Source organism: Caretta caretta, chromosome 1, assembly GCF_965140235.1.
Source record: "Caretta caretta isolate rCarCar2 chromosome 1, rCarCar1.hap1, whole genome shotgun sequence".
Taxonomy (NCBI): Eukaryota; Metazoa; Chordata; order Testudines; family Cheloniidae; genus Caretta; species Caretta caretta.
Genome location: NC_134206.1, coordinates 207,204,120 through 207,227,820, shown reverse-complemented (window position 1 = coordinate 207,227,820; position 23,701 = coordinate 207,204,120). Strand labels below are relative to the sequence as shown.

Here is a 23,701-nt window from a genome sequence, read left to right as displayed (position 1 = left end):
CCACCGCCAAAGGGCTGCCTGCTCATCACATCAAAACAAGACAATCCCAGATTACAAATTATCAAACTGTGATCATCCTTTCTGTTGTGTTCTGGTAAACAGTTAACTAGGTTTAGTTATTTTTAGGCTTTGATGTCAGCAGCCAGTTGAGATACATGGGAGTTGTTTACACCTCTCAGCCTGAAACATCAGGTCTATCTGCAGATTAAGGCAGCCATCACTATGCCCATTAATAATAATAATATTGAGCAATATTGAGCTGCAATCTGCTCTAGGTGTAGACTTCTAGATCTCAATCAGTTGCCAAAACATCCCTCAGGTACATTCTGATTAGTGCTCAACCCATCATTTCTGATGATCTTTCTCCACTGATAAGAATGCGTCAGAGTTTACCAGCGTCAGAGTTTACCAGCAGAACACCCTGAATAGTTCTTCTGCAAACAAAGGAAGCTTTGCTTTTCTGCTATTTTTTCTCCTCACTAAGTCGCTATTATTTGGCTTTCCCCGACAGAAGTCATGCTTCTGTCTGGCTCCCCTTGTTAAGATGCTGGTGACTTTGATTCCCTTTCAGCATAGAGTGTTTCTGTGGCTCTGAGCAATGCTTTTCATTGACATGAATCCATTATAGTTATTGATTAACCCATCACCTGCTGATGTATTTGTATTATCTGAGGGAGCTCAGAGGAAAATCTTGCTTAAGCATGTTCAATCCAGCAGCACTGTGCTCTACGCCCACAAATACAGACTGTACTCTTTGAAGAACATGGTAAACACAAGGGCAAAAGTAAGGGGGCCATAAAATACCCCCAACCTTTTCTAGCACCAAAAATCCAACCTGCTGTGAGTCCTACAGCCCTTTTACCTATTAATTTCAGGTCTGTCTACATAGCCAAAATGTAGCCATGCACAATGAAACATTATTACCAGTATTATCACCAATGGGGAGTTGTGCAAAAAGTTTTATAATGTAAAGCTGACTTGAAAGTGGGGGTGGAGGGAGACTGAATAGGTGCCCTTTTTTGTTTCTTTGTGATGTATAAATAGGGCCTGGAAGATTTTTGTGGTGGGGGGTGTTAGTGTATGTGTTGTGGAAGGTAGGAGAGGGGGTTTTGTGCTCAATTTTTGCCTTAGAAATATCAGCATATCCAGTCCTGTCTTCTCTTCTTTTGTTGAAAGACTTGTGGGCACTCTCTGAAATGTGGGTTGTGAGCTTTCTCAGAGCTTAACCAAAAAGGCAGGGGTGTTAAATTTTAGGCATCCTTATAACCAAGTGCTTGTCAGTCATTTAAGTGAATAGGTGTTAACAAAAAAGCCACAAAAATGTGTCAGCACACCCAACTGCCACAAGCTGGCCCAGTTTGACCTTTGAGAAGCAGTGTCTATTAGTCAAAATGCACCCCAGAATTCTTTGCATCAGCTACCTTGGCAGTGTGGTGACTCTGTGGGTGCTCTGGGGCTCAAGCACCCCCAGAAAAAAACATGGGGTGCTCAGCACCCACAGACCATTGCCCTGCCCATTGTTCCACCTTGAGGTCCCATCCCTGCTCGGCCTCTTGCCCTGTGGCCCTGCCCATAGTGCGCCGCCTCCTCTTCTCCTAAGGCCCCCGGCCACTCTCTCCTCTCCACCCCCTCTTCCCATCACTCACCCTTAAGGAAGGAGAGGACAGAAAGAAGCAAGCGGGAGGCGCTCAGCAGTGGGGGCAGAGAGGAACAAGCACCAGGCATGGGAGGGGCCTCAGGGGAAGAGGCGGAGCAAAGGCGGGAATCGGTGGAGTGGGGGCAGGGCCTTGAGGGATGAGGCTGAGCACCCACTGGCAAAAACAAGTCAGCGCATGTGCTTGGCACCATTTTTAAGCACCACTGTAGCTAGTGGAAAGGATTCTAGGGGTTATTGGTAACTAAAAGTGCCTGCTGCACAAAAAAAACACAGATAAAGGGGATATGCTTTGGGAGGAGGAAATTATATAAGGGACTGGCTATGCCAGTGACAGTACAAGAGCAGGCAGTGATGGGCGCATGGGCATCAAATTCCATTTTCAACAATGCACTTAAGGTCACCCCTGCCCAAAGAAATCCTCTCTAGGGTGAGAGAGGAGTTATAGCTTTATGGCCCATTCAGTTCTTGGTCACTGGTTTGAGATTTCTTAATGAGAGGGCCTGTATTTTAATGATAGTTTCCAAGATATGGACATCTGCCTCACTTCTCACAAGGACAGTACTTTTCAAGTGTACTCTCTCTTATACCTAAATCTCCCCATCCTGATCCCAAGCTCTTACTTAGAAATATTGAACTCCACAAACTTCTGTTGTGGTCTAGCTGCATAGCCAAAATTAGCCTCAAATACTGGTAAGATAGGGAGACTTTACCTGCGTTCTCTTTTTCCTTCTACAATAGTATTATTTAATTGAGTTACGCTTGCTATGTCCTCTGGTTTGAACAATATACTGACTATAGTTCCCTACCCACTGAAACTGAGCAAGCAAATTCCCACTCAGGCCCTGCACTGGACCTATGCAGAGATCAAATTCAGGAAAGAGAGTAGGAAATGAAACACACACGCTCTTCGTAAACTAAAGCAACCAACACAAGGCCTGTGTTATATAGGAGGTCAGACTGTATGATCACAATGGTCCCTTCTGGCTTCAGAGGCTATAAAAGACAGTGTAAGGGAAAGCAAGCTTGGACACTTCTCGTGCTCTCCTACTTCTACTTTGACCTAAAAGTTAATATGTTTACAAAGTGGAAATGCGCCAGTCACTGTGGGTTAAAGATTTATAATAGAAGGAGGGCTGATGGCTCTGGGACTAAGATCTGGAGCTTTTCATAACTCCTCAGATCTAGTGTCCATCAGCGGTGTAAATTCCATTCTCATTATCCAGTGGCCCATGTGAACTGAGTGGTGGTTTACTTCTATTGGTGAGGAGTGTTCACATCACAAAAGCCCGCACACATCATAAATTAGCTGCCTCGCTAGCAGTCACACTAGAGAGGTTAAGGACTGAGTAGGCCATGGAGACTGATTTCCCCTCTCCCTCCTAGAATTGGGGACAGGTCAAAGCAGAAGCACATTGGCAGGCTACAGTGTGGGAGCAGTTTGCCCTCCAGCTACCCGTCTTTTCTCTGGCTCAAAAGAGATTGTGATCTCCATTGCTGACCTCTGGGGACCTTTCACAAATAATAAATGATAATAATTAACTTCCACGGCACCAGCTGTGGGGTAGCCCCAGAACAGTGACAGGACAATTTTTCACAATAATCTATCTTAATACATGTGATCTTTTTAAAAATCTGCTGCAAAACAAGGGGCTACATTCAAAAAGAATGAGCAATACATTTGCATTAATATTATTGTTTTGTTATTGTATTGTGGTAAGGACCCCAAACAGGGCTCTGGGCCCCATTTTATAAGCACTGTACAAAGAAATCACACAAGGGAGTACCAGCTGCCAGAATGCTCACAATCCAGGATTTGGCAATATATGAATATGCAGACAAATGGTTTGGAGGAAGAGAGGACGAGGTAACAGAAACAGGTGTGACTGCATAAATTAACAAATGCAGTTAGTACATTTTAGTTGGACAACAAGAAACAGGAGAGAAGATCTCTTCTTTTGTAAACAAAATATATCAGCATAAACACTATAATCATATACATGACCCTTTCAGTCTCCAGATTGCGTCTCACGCATGTTTTGGATGTGTAAAATCTGGCAGATTATCAGAGTAAAGTTCCCAAACACATTTTAAATCCTGTGCTACATGATGAAATTCCCTCTGGCTCCTACTGGCATCTCTGCCTGTGACATATGGTGGGAAGATGTCATGTCAGATTTCCAACAGGTCTTGTTGCCTACCAGTGACAAAATCCATCACAGTTACTCCACATGGCAGTGCTAACATATTCCCAGCTAGTCTTGTTCTTGCTAGTCAATTTCCCAGGCCTTGTGATTTCGTTCGGCTCATGACAACATGCATCCATATGGTCCTGTGCTCTGATTCCCATTAGTCTTTGCAAGTTAGGCAGGACAGGGCTGCATCAGCGTTTATACTGGAGATCCTCCAGAACATCTAAGTGGTACATGTAGTGGTGGTGGATGGTGATTAAGTAGGTGGGGCTATTTGTTGTTATTAAATAATTATGTTGCCATAAGGTCCAGAGACCACAATCAGGATGAGGATCTGCTTGTGCAAAACACCGTACAAACATGTATAAAGATATGATCCCTGCCCCGAAGAGCTTACAACCTAAGAAGACAAGTAACACATGAAAGCTCTGGGAAGAGGGATACACAATAATTATGTACAATATATAAATTAAAATATATTTGATTACTACAGATAAAGTAAATGCCACCTATCTCCATCTGCCCCGGAGCCCAGACAGCCTGAACTGACTGTTTCTTGTAAATGATGTTGCATGGGAAAAAAACAATTGATTTTAATAGAGCTGGTTGAAACTCAGAATTTATGTTTTGTGGAAATCTCATTGAAATTGTTACAATCTCAGGAAAATTTTCAGTTTTGTTAAAATGGCATTTTCCAGTGAAAAACTGTTTTGACAAACATGTTCTGGCAAGCTGTGATGTTTAATACACATGTTATGAAGCCTAGTTTCCCATAAACATGCAGCAGATTTACTGCATAAACTGCTTGTCTACACTTTTTTGGGCCTTCATGTCTTTTCCTCATCTTATCTATCATCTCTCATTCATTATCCATGTGTGGACTCCCACCTCTGATCAACCCATGCTGCCAACCTCCATCAGCCACTTACTGAATTTTAAAACAAGCCCCTTTGTGCTTTCTCCCAGGCTGCCCCTCACAGTTGGGAGATGCTCCCCACAAACATCCACAGAGCAATCTCATTATCCAACTTCAAATTCCTCCTCAAAACTCTTCTTTGACAGGATGCCTCCAAAAACCAGAGCCACTGGTGTGCCGAGACCACTGCCTAACATGCTGACCCATAATGTCTCATTGTTTCTTTGTACCCCGGTCTGCTTGCATCCAGCTGTTGTCTCTTGTCAGATTGTCAGTTCTTTGGGCCAAGGATCATCTTTCATTCTTTGTACAGCACCTAGCACAATGGGGTCCCAATCCATGACAGAGGCATCTAGGTGCTACACTAATACAAATAATAATAATAATAATAATAATAGCAGTTACGGAAGATATCAACTGAAGTCAGCCAGGCATCAATGGAAAAACAAGTGCCTAGATTTCAGTGCTACTAAACTCTGGTCTGGCTTGTAAAGCAAAACACAATTGGGCACAAATAACTGTGCATGATATAATACAGCCTGGTTAATGAGATTTTTTCCCTTAGGCTAATATGCAACCAGAGGGACTGAATTCATCCATTGCATATGCACAGATGCAGCGAAAGGGGTGGAGGTGCCAACTTCCTCCAAACTATTTCAAAATCACCCAGTCTGCGCTTATAACTCAACTGGAGTATTGTGTCCAGTTCTGGGTGCCACATTTCAGGAAAGATGTGGACAAGTCGAGAAGAGCAACAAAAATGATTAAAGGTCTAGAAAACATGACCTATGAGGAACGATTGAAAAAAATGGGTTTGTTTAGTTTGGAGAAGAGAAGATGGGGGGATGAGGCAGGACATGGTAACAGTTTTCAAGTACATAAAAGGTTTCTCGTTAACTTCTGAGGATAGGAAAAGAAGTAATGGGCTTAAATTGCAGCAGGGGCTGTTTAGGTTGGACATTAGGAAAAACTTCCTGTCAGGATTGTTAAGCACTGGAACAAATTGCCTAGGGAGGTTGTGAAATCTCTGTCATTGGAGGTTCTTAAGTACAGAATAGACACACACCTGTCAGTGATGGTCTAGTTCAGGGGTCGGCAACCTGTGGCATGCGTGCCAAACATGGCACGCAAGCCAGTTTTTAACGGCACGCTGCTGTCTGCCAGGGACAGCAGCGTGCAATTAAAAATCCTGCCCAGCCCAGCCCACTCTTCTCCACCTCCGCTGACCACTCTCTCCTTGCAGGGCAGGCAAACTTCCCCCTCCCCCCTGCCTCTTCCCCCAGTGTGCTGGGTTCTTGCCCCTCCTCCTCTCCGTCCCTGCGGCTGATCAGCTGACAGCCCTTGCTATGCAGGGGAGAGGGAAAAGTGGAGCTGCAGCACTCTCGCCTCCAGCCCCCTGCTGTGAGCCGCTCACAGCTCCTGTACCCCCCACACACACCCAGCCCTCTGCCCTCACCCCTGCCCCCCGCACACTCCAGCCCCGTGCCCTCACCCCTGCACCCCCACCACAACCGCAGCCCTGACTCCGGCATCCCCCACACATACCCAGCCCCCCCAGTCCCCTGCCCTGACTCCCTCCTCACACACCCCCAGTCCCTTGCCCTGACTCTTGCACCGCCACATCCCGACCCTCACCCTGAGCACCAAACAGGAGGTCCTGCACACACACACCTACGTTCCCCCCTGCACCCCTCGCACCAAATGGGAGCTGCCCAGGTAAGCGCACTATACCCAAACCTCCTGCCCCAACCCTGAGCCCCCTCCCTCATTCTAGCTCCTGGCCAGACCCTACACCCCAACCCCAGCCTGCTCCTTTACCCCCAGACCTGTGCTCAGTGCACTCCCACCTTCAGCGCAGTGCAGAGAGAGGAAGAGAATGGGCCAGAACCAGGGAGAAAGTAGGTACCTACTCTATGTGGACAGGGCCGGGACCCCAGACCGGCAGTGGGATGAGCGGGGCCAGCAGCCGGGACCCTGGCTGGCAGGAGCCGGCAGCGGAACCCCAGATCGGCAGCGGGCTGAGCCGCTCAGCCCACTGCTGGTCTGGGGTCCCGGCCGCTGGCCCTGCTCAGCCTGCTGCCGGTCTGGGGTTCTGGCTGCCGGCCCCTTGGCAGTTGGGGTCCCGGCCGCAGGCCCCACTCAGCCCGCTGCCGGCCTAGGTGAACAGAACCCCAGGCTGGCAGCGGGCTGAGCAGGCCGGCGGTGTAAGATCAGCATTTTAATTTAATTTTAAATGAAGCTTCTTAAACATTTTGAAAACCTTGTTTACATACAACAATAGTTTAGTTATATAATATATAGACTTATAGAGAGAGACCTTCTAAAAAACGTTAAAATGTATTACTGGCATGCGAAACCTTAAATTAAAGTGAATAAATGAAGACTTGGCACACCACTTCTGAAAGGTTGCCGACCCCTGGTCTAGTATGTAGTCCTGCCTTGAGTGCAGAGGACTAGACGAGATGACCTCTCAAGTTTCTGTTGATTCTATTTTTCCCCAACCATCACAAAAGCTCCAGAAGGCAACGAGCCAAAGATAGTTGGATGCAGCTTGTCAAGCTGATTCCCAGTCAGCCAGATGAGGTTTCTGGAGTGTAATGAGGCACTTCCAGCAGATGTAGGTGAAATTTTTTTTTGATTAATTGTTGCATTTTTCAGGCCCTGAACCTATTTGCCAAATTTGGGTCAAATTCAATTAATAGATTTGATGCGGGGAGGGTGGGGGATGTTTAGAGTCAAAACATTTTGTTGCTAAATGTTTCATTTAGATGGTGTTGAAATGTTTCATTTTGAATTTTTGATTCAAAATGGCATTTTGATTTCAAATTTGGCCAATAAAAAAAACACTTGAAATGGCTGAATCAAAATGCATTTTTAAAAAATTGTTTCAAGTCAACCGAAGCATTTTGGTAGATTTGAAATTGAATTTTTTTGAGTTTCAATTGATGGAAAAAAATTGGAAAAATGAGTTTTAGTTTCAGTTTAGCCAGAGTTTTTTTCTGGATTTTTCCGTTTGTCCCCCAAACCAAAAAATCCATTATTTTCTCAGCTCTAACTCCTACCCATTGCGGGCCCAGACAGTGAGATACTAAACTCCGTCCAAACTATTTGGTAGCTGCCAATAGAGAATGCTCTCTGCTCCTCAGATGTCTCTTTTCTATCTTTGCTGTCTTTTGCATGTCTCTATCCTTTTCCTGTTGTGTTTTTTTTCTCCTTTTCACCAGGATTTCACTTAGAGATTCATAGATTCCAAGTCTAGAAAGAACCGTCGTGGTCATCTAATCTGATCTCCTGTATAACAGGCCATAGAATGTCCCTGAAAAAATTCCCAGAGCAGATCTTTTCGAAAAACATCCAGTCTTGATTTAAAAATTGCCAGTGATGGAGAATCCACCTGAATCTTGGTAAATTGTTCCAGTGCTTAATTACCTTAACTGTTAAATATTATTTTGTGTCTGAATTTGTCTAGCTCCAATTTCCAGCTATTGGATCATGTTATACCTTTCTCCGCTAGATTGAAGAGCCCATTATCAAAGTGTTGTTCCCCATGTAGGTACTTGTAGACTGTAATCAAGTCATCTCTTAACCCTCTCTTTGTTAAGCTAAATAGATTGAGCTCCTGGAGTCTATAACTATAAAGGCATGTTTTCCAATCCTTTAATCATTCTCATGGCTCTTCTCTGAACCCTCTCTAGTTTATCAGCATAATTCTTGAACTGGAACATCCAAACTGGACACAGTATTCCAGCAGTGATCACACCAGTACCAAATACAGAGATAAAATAACCTCTCTACTCCTACTTGAGAAGATTTTCTGTTTATGCTTCCAAGGATCACATTAGCCTTTCAGCCACAGCATCAGACAGAAAGCTAATGTTCAGCTAATTGCCCACCACAACCACTGTTCCCTCTAAGGTGGCCTCCCAAGAGTCAATCAAGGGCCATGCACATCTGCTCGTGCCCTCTGCCTTGGAGCCCCTGGCCAGCTGTTCCCTGGACGGGGCCCTCCTGCTTGCTGTGCAGGGCGGAAGGGGGTGCTGATGTCAGGGTGTCCCCCTTCCTCCCACCAATGTACCCCATCTCCACAGAGCTGGAGAGGGGGACAGGGCTTAGGAGTAGGACAGAACTGCTTATGGCTGCTGCAGTCTGAATGAGCCTTCAGAATGCCTCTCTGCTTAAAGAGACAGCGCATGGTCTCTCATACACTTCCCCAGCAGATAGCACACACACGCTCTGTCTTTGTCTCACACACATACACACACACTGTCTCTCTCTCATACACACACACAGTCTCTGTCTCACACACAAATACACACACTGTCTCTGTCTCACACAGACATGCATGCACGCACACAGTCTCTCTCTCTCTCTCTCTCTCACAAACACACACACACTCTGTCTCTTTCACACTCACCTCCCAATGCATTTCATAATTTTATTTCTCTCTTATGCTTACATTTAATTCTTCGAGTAGTGAGTTCTAAAATGCCTAACTTGTCCTGGCTGGAGTAATTATCCCTATGGTAACTTTTAAAAAATATATATTAAATCTAAGGTTTTTGTTTCCACTGGTGATGCACATTTGCACATCACATCGATATTGGTGTACAACAAAATTAATTCTGCACATGGATGGAAAAAATTAGAGGGAACATTGACTACAACCCTCAATCTTTTTCAGAGTAACTGCTTCCCAGGATTGAGTCTCCCATCCTGTAGGCATGGCCTACATTCTTTGTTCCTAGATGGATAAATTTACCCGAATTTAAATGCATATTGCTTGTTTTCTCCCTATATACCAAGCGATCCAGATTGCTCTGTATCAGTGACCTGTCCTCTTCATTATTTACCACTCCGTCAACTCTGATGTCATCTGCAAACTTTATCAGTGATGACTTTATGTTTTCTTCCAGGTCACTGATCAAAATGTTAAATGGCATAGGGCCAGGGGTGAAAGTAACACAGAAGACTTACTGGTACGGGGACCCGGCTCCGGGCCCCCAGAAGGGGCGCGGCCTAGGGAAGAAGGGCAGGTGGAAGGGTCCCTACCAGCAGGGCCGCTGACGGAGGGGGCAAAAAGGGGCAGCGACGTTAAAGCGCTGCCGCAGCAGTACTTTAAGGAGGGTCCTTAAAGCACTGCCATGGCAGCGCTTTAACGTTGGCTGCGTATGGGCCGGTACTGGTGACCACTTCTCACCAGTACTCCATACCAGCCTATACAGCCCACTTTCACCCCTGCATAGGGCCAAGAGCCTATCCCTCTGGTACCCCACTAGAAATTCACCTGCTCGAGGGGATGGGTGCCTGTTTACAATTACTTTTTGAGACCTATCAGTTAGCAAACTTTTAATCCATTTAATGTGAATCATATTAATTTTATATCATTCTAGTTTTTGAATCAAAATATCATGCAATCCCAAGTCAAATGCCTTACAGAAGTAATTACATCAACATAATTACCCTTATCAACTAAGCTTGTAGTCTCATCAAAAAAAGATATCAAGTTAGTTTGCCAGGATCTGTTTTCCATAAACCCATGCTGATTTGCATGAATTATATTACCCTCCTTTAATTCTTTATTAATCAGATCAACTGTATCAGCCACTCCAATTTTTTGACTGGTACTGATGTCAGTCTTTCAATTGCCTAGATCATTCCATTTATTTGTTTTAAATATTGGCACAACAGTAGCTTTCTTCCAGTCTTCTGGAACTTCCTGAGTGTTCCAAAACTTTTTGAAAATCAACATTTATGGTCCTGAGAACGCCCCAGACAGTTCTTTTAAAACTCTTGCATGCAAGGTATCTGGACCTGCTGATTTAAACCTGTCTAATTTTGATATCTTCTGTTTAGCATCCTCCTAAGGTGCTAATAGAATGGAAAGTGTTATTTTATTATATGACTACATCTGTTTTTTCCCAAATACAAAACAGAAATATTTATTGAACACTTCTGTCTTTTCTGCATTGTTCTTGATAATTCTATCATCTACACCTTGTGTTCTTCTTTCTGGATCAGTATGAAAACAATGAACTATTATTATTCTTTAGTGCTGACAACATTCTTGGTGCTGTACAGTGCACAAAAGTTTAGATAGTCCCTGCTTTCAAGAGTTTACGGTCTAGAATGGTGGTTCTAGATTATCTCCCTCGCATGGTGTGTCTGAGAAAATGCCAACTTTCAGATAAGATTTAAAGCTAAGGGGTGAAATCTTACTCCTGTTTAAGTGAGTGGCAAAACTCCCATTGACTTCAGTGTGTCCAGGATTTCACTCAAGGGCCTGACCACTAGTGGGAATAAAGGATTCCATCGCACTGTCCATGAGAGTGCAGGTAACTCCAGGGTCTTTGCCCAAATTCCAGCTAGTGCAAATACATTCTGTCCTCCCAAAATTCATCCCCCAGTACTCAGGCTAGAGCTGATCCAAAAAATAAAAGGAGAAAATGCTGAAATTTTTTTAAATGCTCCCCCTATAAAGAAAATCAAAACCAAACCTTCACATAATTTCAGCCAGCTTCTATGACTGGCTGAAAAGCAGGGAACATTTTTCATGACCATTCTGTTGAAAAGTTTATCAATTATTTTTTTTTAAATTGTCAAAATTCAGAAAGTTCTGACCAGCACTAATGAGTAGGGTACAGAATCCTTCACTTCTCTCCCTAGCCTGCTGTGTAGCATTACTGTACACTGATAAACAACTACCACCTTTCACACCAGAGCTGGGGAAGTGATGCCTTTTAAATCCCACACATTGTGAGATCTGTGGATTGAAATTGCTAGAGGTATTATGAATAAAATAGTCTTATAAATCAATTTCAGAAAGGGCTTTTTCTTGTTCCTGAAATGCCTTATTGATCTTAAAGTGTACCCTTTTCTCTCTTGTACTTGAATAACTACTCTCTCTAACAGCTAATAAGAAAAAGGAAAACTAGTGGAACAGAGTCCTTTCCCCTCTTCTCGTTTTATCTTCCTCAGATCAATCCCTGGATTGGTTCAAAGAAGAAAGGCCTGTGTTTGATTAAACCCAGACTGAGTTGAGTAAACAGCTGGGAAACTCTTTTGGACTTTCTCACTTGCAGGGCAGACAGTTTGCAATCAGCCTGACTTTGTCCCTGCAGCTGCTCCAACAAGAAAATCAGCAAGAAGAGTTTGTTTTTAGGAGACCACAACAGACCATTTTGGCCAAACATCTCATTTGTTTTTGTATTTGCCAAAGTGAGAAAGCAAAGTGAGGAAAATGGCACAGTTGAAGGTAAGTGATCCTGTGACACCCAAGAGCCTGTGTGTGTGAGAGAAAGAGAAATATGCCATCTCTTTCTCCCCCCCTGCTCCTCCACTTTCTTGTTAGCAGTTCCATAGCTCTTTAAAGCCCAAAAGAGTGGGGAAAGGGAACTGCTAGAACATGTCTGCAATGAGGTGCTTAATGTGTGGGGTGGAGCGCAGTAACTGGGGAGGTTTGGATAATTAGGGTGATGTAGCGGGATAGTTGTTTATTTTCTAAACCTGAAGTCCACATGTGAGTTAGGGGTGGTTCTCTTGACAGAGATACCAAGTCTCATTTAAATTTAAAGTTTCTCATTTTTAAAAATTCATTTCAAGGCAGGTTATAGAGTCTCCCTTTCTTGGATGAATGATTTTGTTGTGTTTAATTTGGGATGTTGTAAATCTCACGGTAAGCAGATTGTCCCAGTTCAGGAGTCTTTCCATATGAACTTTTGTCATCCCCCTCCCCCAGCACACCTCCTCTTGCTGATCTAGCTGCCTGGGGGTGTTTCCCAACCAGCCAATGACATTTATCTTGCAACATCTGCCCTGCTGTTGCAACCCTCTTAAACTAACACCAAGCTTTATATCATAGAAAAGTAGTTAGAGCAGGGGACTGTTAGGACTCCTAGATTCTAAACCTGGCTTTATTACTGACTTTCTAGTTATCTTAGGCAAGTCACTTCACTTCTCAGTAAAAAGAAAAGGAGTACTTGTGGCACCTTAGAGACTAACCACGGCTGTTACTCTGAAACCTGTCACTTCTCAGTGGCCCTCTATGTAAAATGGGGAGAATGATACTGACTTATCTCACAGGGGGACTGTAAAACATTAGTGACTGCAAGCTTTGGGAAAGATAACCAGGCTGTTTGGAGATACAGATCTCTGAGACAACAGTGGCTTTTATTCTGAAGAACAGGATTTCCAAGTAAGTGCCTAGACAGTTTAAGAATGAAGTTCCTGAACCAGCTACCCCCTTTCATGAAGATCCTGTTCTTCACGGAAGGAGATGTTCCTATATCAAAGATCCTCGTCCTTTCAGGAGGAAAATTAATCTTTCAAAAACTTGGAAATCCATACTTCAAAATATCACAGTATGTGTCTGTTAAGGGTGATCTACATATACACAAAAGTTAAATCATCTAACAGCACATACCATCTACTCTTCCACCAAGAGATATGTACTTCACTAATAGCATGACCATTTTTCATTACAGAATGAACCACCACAACCTTAACTCTGCCCCATGTGCAGGGGAAATCTGGAGTAAGGGGACAGTTGGAAGTCCCGCATCAAACAGTGGCTGAGTTAAAGTTATAGTGCATTGACTGTGGCATAAGAAAGCTGTGCTCTAATGAAATGTTTAGCTCTGGGTGAAGGAGGAGCGGTTATGTCCTGTTATATGCCTTACCTGTTCATTTCCTTGCTTTTGTGGTTTTATATTTGGTGTTGTGTAGACCAATCTTAACTGATGCACAATGTAATGTTTTTGTGTCTGAATTAATACATTATTTTTTAGTATCATCCAGCAGTAGTTGAAAAATGTATTATTCACAACGCTTGAAGAGGGGCATTAATTATATTCCAGTCTATGTATTCAGACTTCAAAAGCATTTTTCCAGGCCTGCTGTCTAATCTCTCCAGCAAAAGGTTATGGTTTATAGAGAACTCCACTTTGCATCCCAGTCATTCAAATCCATGGATGTTGTTTAATTTTTTATATTGCACTGGGCTTTTATCTCCCCCATTTTACACTTTGTCTTTGTTTTTACATTTTTTAAGTAATCAAACGTATTCTTAAGATCACATTTACATAGACTGCTGCAGGATTATGAGAGAAACACACATACACTAGAAACTTTGCAAACTTTTCTTTTCACAGAAAAACCTTCTCCCCAGTTCCCCTGAGCTCTCCCCTCACCAACCCACCCACACAACCCGCTGGGATGGTTAGAAATAGTGGTAAGAATAATGAAAACAGACCAGGAGTGCATCCCAAGGGAGGTAGCTTGTAATAATTATCTTGTTTCATCTCACATATAAGAACTTGGTGAAGGGGAGATTTCAAACAGATTTCAGAGTTGTTGTTTTTTGTTTTTTTTTTAAACCTTACCATCTTTTCTGAAGAAATTACCTACATGGGTCCCAGTCCTGTAACTGGATCTATGGAGGCAGATCTTTACCCCTATATGGAGTCCCACTGAAGCTGGGGGCTCCACTCTCCTGGATCAGATTGTTCAGGCTGGATCAGAAAAATTCAAGCCAGGGAATCCACTACAGTTCATTGCTGTGTTATTTGTCTAAACTTTTGTGAATTCAGAGTTGGTGAAAGATGCTGGAGTAACAGCCCTGGAGAGTGAAGCCCTCTGTTTATTCACAGAGCTGATACAGCATGGACAGTGGCAGGGCAAGTTTCCCAATGGTGCCCTGACTGTGATTCTTAGGGTGTGTGTCCACAGCAATGAATGTGTGACTGTAGTACAGGTATGCTTACTCACAGGAGCGTTAATCTAGCAGACACATGTAACAATAGTAAAGACGTGGTGGTATGGACACTGGAACAAGCTAGCAACCCAAGTAAGTACCCAGGGCTCCTGGTGGGTTTGTACTGGGGTGGCTAGCCTATGTCCCCACATCTTTACTACTGTTGTAACCTGTGCTCGCTAGATTAAAGATAGCGTGGGTGTGCCTACCCACAGTACAGTTATATCTTTATTTGTGATGTGGATATGCCTTTGGTGGTGAGAGGGGAGTTGGGTTTCAACGGCCCTTTCAGTCCTTGGCTGTTCTGGTGAGACTATCAACATGCAGCCCAGTTGGTGCCTGTGATAGTGCTTTGTAACAGGGCCGCCTGTCCACTCGGACTTGGACTTAGATCCACCAAACTAATTAAACATGGACCAAACTACAGTCCCACGGTGACAGTTATTGTCGTCACTATCGGTATGGATTGGATTCAAACCAGTGATAGAGTTCGTATTGCCAGAGCCATCTGCCCCCAACCCTCTTCAACATGGTTTTATTATTTTTGCCAGTTTGAGAAATGTGCTTTAAAGTAACATTCAAATAACTGTCGTAGTGTAAAAGACTCTGGGGTTATACATTCATCTTGGTGTAGCCAGAGGGAAATGCTGCAGAGTTATAAATTGATCTCTAAGGGAACAAGTCTTTTGGAATTTGCTATAGCAAAAGGCAAAGTACAACTAAATAAAATACAAGTCCTTGAAAGCAAGTCAGTACTAAATAAATAGCAGGACAATGTCTCCCTGCCCACAAGAAGAAGCCGTTGTCTTTTGGAGGCCCTCAGTACAGTTACCTGTGATTTATTCTTTTTTTCTGTAGCATCTGGAAAACTCATTTGATAAAAAATGCCACAGCAGCAGCTTCCCTCACTCCTGCCAGTACACTGCAGCTGAGATGGGGAAGCTTGAGCAGGGCTCTGACAGTGCTTGTATGACAGGTCTCTAAACATCAACTCCTCCCTGACTCGACTGAATCCCATAAAACCTGCAACCCCCACCCCGGAATCTCTGGGCTCTGTGTATTGATAGGGGATGACTAATGCCTCTGCAGCTACCCACTGACTGCGTAAAGCATGAGGGGAACAGACAGTAGCTCAGCCTGTCCGAAATCTGCCTGCATCCCAGTGCTCTCAAGTCAGTCCCATGCTCTCAGCTGTGTTAGATGCAGTGCAGCAGATTGTGGACTCAGAGCAGATTCAGTCATGAGCTGCTTTTGATATTTCATTTCACAGAAAACAGGAATGAATAGATTTTTTTAGGGTATCCTAATTTGGGTGCAGCTGGGATTCTGTCCAGCTGATAGATTGGGTTACCTGAGAGGGTTTAAAGCTTTTTAGATTTGAGGGAGCTGATGGAGTCTATTGTAATAAAAATTTCACACAGCAGAGAGCTGAACAATGAGCTCATCTCTTTTCGCCATACGTTGCTGCACTGTGGACATTATGCATCTGAGGACTTTTCTAGCTAGATTAGCAGACCCACGAGCTAATCATGTCTCTGAGAACCACAAACTATCCCACCCCCCCATCAGTTTTAGTTCAGAACATTTTACAGGCTCATATAATATTCTACACATAATCACATGGTGTCTTTTCCATATGCAGCAGGCTTTTTGCATTAACCCTCCCCTCACTAAAAGAAAAGGAGTACTTGTGGCACCTTACAGACTAACCAATTTATTTGAGCATAAGCTTTCGTGAGCTACAGCTCACTTCATCGGATGTAGCTCACAAAAGCTTATGCTCAAATAAATTGGTTAGTCTGTAAGGTGCCACAAGTCCTCCTTTTCTTTTTGCGAATATAGACTAATACGGCTGCTACTCTGAAACCTCTCCTCACTGTGGAGCTGACGTTGCATCAGGCCTGGCCCACCCTGGCCCTGGAAGAATAAGGTGCATTCCCCCCTCCCCATCACACATATCCTTACCCCACTATGAAGTAAGCTGTAGCCCACGAAAGCTTATGCTCTAATAAATTTGTTAGTCTCTAAAGTGCCACAAGTACTCCTTTTCTTTTTGTGGATACAGACTAACACGGCTGCTACTCTGAAACCCACCATGTTTGCATCTTTGATAAAGGTGAATGCAGTGAGTAGGGCTGGTTTAATTCTGGAACTGCTGCAGTCCCATCAGATCTTGCTGCAGTTCTGTTTCGGGGGCGGGGTGGGGGGGGAAAGCTCCATTACAATACATTTGCCAGGACTGCCTCTGGTGACCTGCTGTTTTGCATATCAATATGCATCTTGCAGCACTGCTTGCGGAAACACACGGAGACCAGAGTCCCAGTGATTTATTCATCTGCAGGAGGAACAGGGAACTTTCTTCCTATAAACCACTGGTTCCCAACTGTTTGCATCTTTAGAGCCAGCAGGGTTGGATTAATGCCTGCACATAATGCCATTGGGAGCTTCATGGCCCCTTCCCTATGCCATATACCTGCCCCCTGAGCTGCAATAGCTGTGGCAGGGTGCTCCCTCTACCATTCCACAGAGATGCCCCCTGTCCTGTCATATTCATTTGTTTCCCTCAGGCTCCCTTCCTGCCTCCTGACAATAGTGGAGAGTGGCAATTTTGATTAATGGCAACATTTCCTGAGGTTTATCTTGATCATCCCAAGATCATGAGCAGCTTTTAAAGATCATTGGATATCGTGAGTTCTGTGATCATATCACAAGAATTGCTGTCTCTGCCAGTTTCAGCGCAGATTGAGATTATTGTGACAGCTAGTTGAATGCACTGATAAGCCCATCTAACCCCTACTCTTAAGTGTTGAGTATTTCCACATCCACCCCCTATGAATTTTTCTGTAGTTTGCATTATCATTTGCTGACTACACGGTGTTAGGACATAGTGTTTACTGTCTTGAGTGGTTTTCCACTTGGGACCCCTAGAAATGTCACAAATAAATCTCTGGAGAACACATACACACACACTCTTTGCAAGCCAGATGCTTTAAGTGTCACAGGATGCAGGTGAGAGGATTGTTTGAGACATTTTTAATCCTTCCAACCCCAAATGTCAGCTGCCTGACCCAATATCAAGAAACCTGAGGCCTTGTCTACAGGGGGTGTTCAGCCACTGTTGTAAGCTGCACTGATGTATATGTACTAGTTCAAATATTCCCTTACCACCTGTAGCGGGAGAGGTAGTGTGACTTGACGACAGGGAGTGAGAGAAGTCCAAACAAATGTGTAGCAAGGTGGGGGCTACAGCTAATTGCTGATATTCCTAGTAGCTGGTGTCCAGTGCCAGTAAAAACTAAAAAGGCCGGTTCCCAGAGGTAAATGGGATCCAGGATTGTGCAGATGGACCTTGTGCTCACGGGGGAGGGGAAAGGAAGCTGAAGTCTTTGCAGATTGAGCTTCCCTCTACCCTCCCCCTTATGTGGAGTGGGGGAAAGAGATTGCACAGCTGAACTGAATTGCTTGGTTTGTGACCAAAGCTCTGTAATCCACACCTGAGCCAATTAAATGCCTGGTACCTGAGAGCTGGGGTGGGCAAAGTAGCTCCCTCTCCCCAAGGTATAATTAACAAACTTGCAGCTTGCTGTTTAAACCCATCCCATGTGCCTGTCAATCATTCACCTGCTACCCTAGTCAAACCCTTAAGTACACTTTCTGCACTGGTGTGAATGGTGACTTGCAAGAATGCAGTTTATCATGGTTTGAAACTGGGGTTAGCCCACTGGGTAGGAGTAAGGGCTGTGAGGAGCCCAGCTCTCTTCCCCCCTGCGCTTGCAACAGGCAGGAGCTGTATGCCTGAGGAGAACCCAGGACTGAAAACTCTGCCCCCTGCTCTGGAGCCCATGCAGGCAGAACAGGCCTACGAGGATGTGCAGATCACTTTCTCTAGTGTGGATCCCCTGTGTGCACATCAGCTTAGAAAACAAGATAAAACTTTTAAAATATTGCTTGTCTAACATGGCAGTGGGTGCTGGACATTAACTGAGCTCAAACCCAGTCAGACGATATCAGTTTGGTGCATATCAGTGACATAGTTTGAGCTCCAGGTGTGTGTGCCAGGTCCTTTAACGGGGGGCACTGTATGTCAGACCCCCCACTACCCAAATGACTTCAGATTTGCTTTACTAACCATGTCCTGGAGCCCAGTAAGTCACCAGTTTATAAGACAGCATGGGCATACAAGCAGATGTTCTGGCACTTAGAAAAATCACCTTTGACAGAGTAACCTTGTCTCAACATTAACTCTGGTGGAGCTAGCTCTCCTCCATAATGTCAGTGAAGTGCTTTGATTTCCTTGTGTGGAAGGGGCTACCCAAGGGTATTATTATTCCTGCACCCGGGCATGCTGTTATTTTGCATATCTAAAAAGTGCCGTATCGGGGTGCATTCACATGTGCAGACAGATTAGACTGAAAAGGAACCCTGGCTATGTCTGCCAAGATCATTGTGGGTTGATGAAGATAGCTAAACCTTCGTTCACATATTGCAAAGTCAGTCCTCTGAAATAACCAAACCGAAATAGATCACTTGGCAAAGTCAAACTGTACCCAAAGAATTTGGAAAAAGCACATCTGTTTATTTTTAAACATTTAGGAGTGAGTGTATGTTTGTGTTGTTATTTCATAGTACATGCCAGGATTTGGTAATGAATGTGTCTCTGAAGATCCACGCTGCCCTGGAGCTTTACCAGAAGGACAGGTACTGATTTATTAATTTTTTTAATAGCAAGGAGTAGTGTGAGCACCTGTTCCTCTGCTATTTTGAGTCTCAAGATGCAACTATGAATCTCAAGCCTGCCACTACAGAAACGTCCAGGAGCCTCCTTTTTGCAGCATTCGAACTGTGCATTCGTAAAAGTCATAGTTCAGGGTTTCCAGTCAAACTTCCTATTTTCAGTCATTCATAACTTTCCAAAGTTTTCACCTTTGGGGCTGAAATTTCCAGGCCTGGTCTCTGTCCCAGAGTGATTTTTTTTGGGAGGAAGTTGGAATGAAAATAGTTCAACTACGTTTGAGAATGAAGGGGGGGGGGGGGATGAACATTTTCCTCATTTTAAAAAAAAAATTCATGTGACTTTTTCTCTCAGCTCTAGCTCTGATGTGGATTGGGATAGAAGCTTGAAATCTGGGAGAGAAATAGCCCTACAGAGGAGAAGTGTTTCACTCAAAACTGATTTTGATTAGACTGAGCAATGAGTCCATGATAGGGCTGTGTCTCCTTTCTAGGGATGGGGGCAGGGAATAATTAGCGTGTCATGAGATGACAGGCTCATTACAAAGATGTTAAAAGTGAATAAAATAGAATAATTTATTTCCAAATATATTAGATTTTTAAAAAATTATGTTATCCTTGTTGCTTAAATGAAGGTCTGCAGGCCTCACTCTTACTATCCAACTTAGAGAAATAAAAGCAAGTCATCAGAGAATTAAAGACTATGGATCCAGATCTGGTTTCATTTACACCAAAGTAAATCCACTAAGCCTGATTCTCTACCATCTTGCATGTTGTATAAGTGCTTATACTTGGGCAGAGTGGGCATAAAACCCACCTGCAGCAGGATGGCAGCATTTTACACCCTGCTCTGCACTCTGTAAAGGTGTAAATGCACAAGGTGCAAAGATGTGGAGAATTAGGCCCTGGAGCATAAAGTGTATGCATATGAGGGAAGAGTTAAGTTTGTATAGCGAACCACAGCTCTGGCATTTCCTGACTTGAGGACTTCTAATACTATTGTTTTTTGCCAGGAGTGTATACTGTAGACAATTAAACACAAGTCACGGATGGGTTAAATGCAGTCTAGAGGCCCACTCACCTGCACAATGCAGCCTACATAACTGTAGGTCTCACTATGCAGTGCTCCATCCTGATGCCTCGCATACTCATTACATGCTGGGACCTGTAATCTCCAAGGACTGCTCTATTCAAAATGAGGGCAACTGCAACCTGCACTAGTTTATGCAAATTAAATGCAGCCCTCAGACTCCTGGTTGCCTATGCAGCACCCTCAGCTGGGCAAAGTTTGGTTGCCCCAGACAATACACAGTGTCAAAACAGTTAATACAAGATTTGAGAATGAGTAAAAAATACCAGGTCCCAAAGGTCCCCTCTGCAGTATTTATAAGGCAGGCATCTGTAGTGATGCAACCTAAGATAAATACTACGGGGGCTGTTGATCCCCCCGCTTCAGAGCCTGCCATACTCACAAGGTGAGGTTTAAGGATTGAAGAACTAGGTGCATTATGAAGGTTTTACATTTTACTCTCACACAACTGACACTGGATGCTGTTAGGGGAGAATGGGAGACTGCGTGGACCACAGGTCTGTTTTGGTACAGCAGGGTGGCAGGATACCAGGCTAACTGCAGGTGGACTATAGGTCTGATCTGGTACAGCAGGTAGCTGGAGATACCAAATGAGATGGACTATTTGTCTGTTCCACTAGGGCATTTATCTGGGTGCCTTTGTTTCACACTAAGTTCACAACAAAGAGATGTCAGTCTAATTAGATGAAAACCTTTAGCCCCTTTCCTTGAAGAACAAATATTTCACCTATATACTCATAGGAATTGTTTCACTCTACAGCAGCCAGAACCAAGGGAAAGGCAGAGCGAAGTGGGGGAGTTTGCACCCTGCTGAATCACTGAGCTGATTGTTCTGAAACCCTGCACAAATTCAAAAAATTCCACAAAAGCCACCAGGGGGAGCTAACCCCATTAGCATCTGGAGCCACCAGGGGGAGCTAACTCCATTAGCATCTGGAGGCACCATCCCATTTTTAATGTCCACTGTATGGACCCATTCCCTAGTTGAGGGGTAGTATAGTTAGGAGAATCAGGGCAGTGATGGAGGAAAATATTCATTCACTGTGCAGTGATTGTACACTTACATACATTTGCTGCAGCTTCCTTAGGGCTATGGGCCAGGGGCCTTTACCAGCACTCTGCAGACAGTGCAGCTTTCTTACCAAGAGCCAAGTAAACATAAAGCATGGGACAGGAAATCCCAGTTGTGGGATCCTGATCAGCCCCTCCAAACATCTTGATGATAAAACAATGTGCTTGATAACCTGATTGATGTTTTGGTTGCTTTATTGATAATTCCCCTTTCCTTCGACAGCCTCCATAAGTGTTGCTCCTTAGTGGTTGCTCTAGAACTTGGTGTATACTCTAGCCACTTCTGTTGATTCCTTAGAGCTCCAGTGTATAGGGAAATTGATCTCAGAGGCTGGCTGATACCCACTGTATCTCTAACCTCATGAGAGATGGAGGCACCATGCAGATATCCTCACTGGTTAATCCTGTTATCAGTGAGCAGAGGGTGAGGCCATTGACAAAGTCCGTACCATTCTGAGTGAGTGGACCAGGCTCCAGACCACCTAGAGGAATTGGGAATTTTCTTTGTGCTGATGAGACTAATGCTAATACTTGTACAGTCGTCTTTAACCTGTTTCCATCATTTTCTCTTTTGGTTTAGAATAACCCTCAGGTCTGCCCATACGGTCTGTATGCAGAACAGCTCTCGGGCTCTGCCTTCACCTGCCCCAGGTCCACCAATAAGAGAAGGTACCATGATACTGCCCTGGGACAGCCATGATGTATTGCTGCATGCAGGCAGCAAGGCTGGTGGTGAGATCTGACTGTACATACTCAGTGTTTCCTGAGCTTGTAAACAACTCCACTCCATGCTGGGAGGGGGGAACTGTTTGGAAGGAAGAGGAAAAATCTCAGTGGAGTGAAGTAGGAGGTGGATTGTTTATGGGGGATGGGAAGGCCATGCTGGGAGTGGGGTGGGGTGCAGATCAAATAGTGAAGGGAAGAGGGAAGGTTTCAGTAGGATCTGGAGAAAGGGACAAAAGGTCTCAGGGGAGGCTGATGAGGATGAGCTGGTGAGGAAGAGGAAGGTCTCATGGAATGGGATCTGTGGGTGAAGAGGGAGGGATAGTTTCTCTGAAAGGAGGATCTGAGAGCTCTGGGATATGAGGTGAGGGTCTCAGTCCAGTTGCTAGTGGCTATCACAAAAACACACCCTCAGAATGGCTCCTTGTTGGCAGTGTCAGAAGATGGGCTATGGGACTTGAATTTTCCTCTCATCCTAGAGAACATCCCTGTGGGTCAGGGTTGAGGCTTACTGGCAGTGGCTGGTGTGGGGGAAGCTCCCGCTGCCGCCACCAGGCTGTATTTGATCTGTGGATAAGCAGAGGCGTCGGTCTGTGGGCTGTCAAACTGGCACCTGGCACCAGCATGCAATTTACCACAAAGAATTCTCATCAGATGCTGGAAACAGTGAGTTGCTGCTTTGAAGAAAAAGTCCTGAAGTTCAGGCCATTGTCTGATTGCAAGAGATTGGTTTATCATGTCACTGCTCCAACAGAGGCTTTCTGTCGCCTCCATTGTTCCATCAAATGAAAGGCAGATGCATCATCTGAGCTGCCTAGCAGTGCTCTGCTCTCAAGGCTGGTGCCATCTCTCAGGGTACGTGGAAAAGGGGATGACTCATTGTTTCTGCAAGTAAATGTCCTTGATGGAAATTTTCCATCTCCCAAGGAAGAGCTCCTTCCCCCACCCAAACGGCAGTGAGCAACCTTAACAAGGGAGAGAGGCTGTGGCATCCCTGTTTGTTGCCTTCCTGAATATCTCTGGCCACCGGCCTGGTTCAAAGCCCATCTCCTGGCTTAGCCCATTTTCTGTGTGCATGCTAGCTCAGGCACCAGATGTAGAGAGGAAGGGAGGTTCAGGAACTGGCATAGCGGACAGAAAGGAAGTAGAGTGCAGATCCATTTATCCAAAGGTTCAGGGCCTTGGGTTATATCAGGGCTTCATAAGAAGGGAGGCCAGTGGCAGAAAGCGGGGCTAGGCTGGAACTCAAAGCCCAGGCCTGACTCCCTCTGAAGTGTTCAAAATGCAAACTCAGATGTGGCTCTTGAGCCTCTCTCTAGCTGAATGGGCGTGCTCTGAGCTCCTGACCCCGTAGTGCAGTACAGAGCAGGCCAAGTGGTTTTTCAGGATTGCCAGCTTGAGAGGGGCTGTGCTTGAAGAGAGACATTAGAAGGCAAAACAATCTCAGGAGACAGAATATCACACTTTGGTTTCCTGGAGTTTGGTTAAATGGGTTTGCACTGAAATTCCCATGCTGCATTTACCCTCTAAAGCCCGGTTACCCCAGAGGAGCAGGTGTGTGTGTTAACCCTTTCAT

General features: G+C 44.5%; 1 protein-coding gene across 4 annotated transcripts in view; it reads left to right on the top strand.

The window, feature by feature from the left end:
- The first annotated feature begins 6,127 nt into the window (after nucleotides 1-6,127).
- Nucleotides 6,128-23,701, top strand: part of HGD (homogentisate 1,2-dioxygenase) — a 43,278-nt gene continuing 25,704 nt past the window's right edge. Inside the window, exons 1-5 of one of the 4 annotated variants that reach the window (XM_048819041.2) lie at nucleotides 6,128-6,478; nucleotides 7,987-8,166; nucleotides 11,842-12,014; nucleotides 19,137-19,208; nucleotides 21,983-22,071. In XM_048819041.2, coding sequence (XP_048674998.1) covers nucleotides 12,000-12,014; nucleotides 19,137-19,208; nucleotides 21,983-22,071 — 176 coding nt within the window. In that variant the 5' untranslated portion in view covers nucleotides 6,128-6,478; nucleotides 7,987-8,166; nucleotides 11,842-11,999. Of the gene's footprint in view, nucleotides 6,479-7,986; nucleotides 8,167-11,737; nucleotides 12,015-12,841; nucleotides 12,954-19,136; nucleotides 19,209-21,982; nucleotides 22,072-22,379; nucleotides 22,981-23,701 lie in introns of those variants that run through there. The other 3 variants (XM_048819032.2, XM_048819052.2, XM_048819061.2) reach the window with 3 other exon arrangements.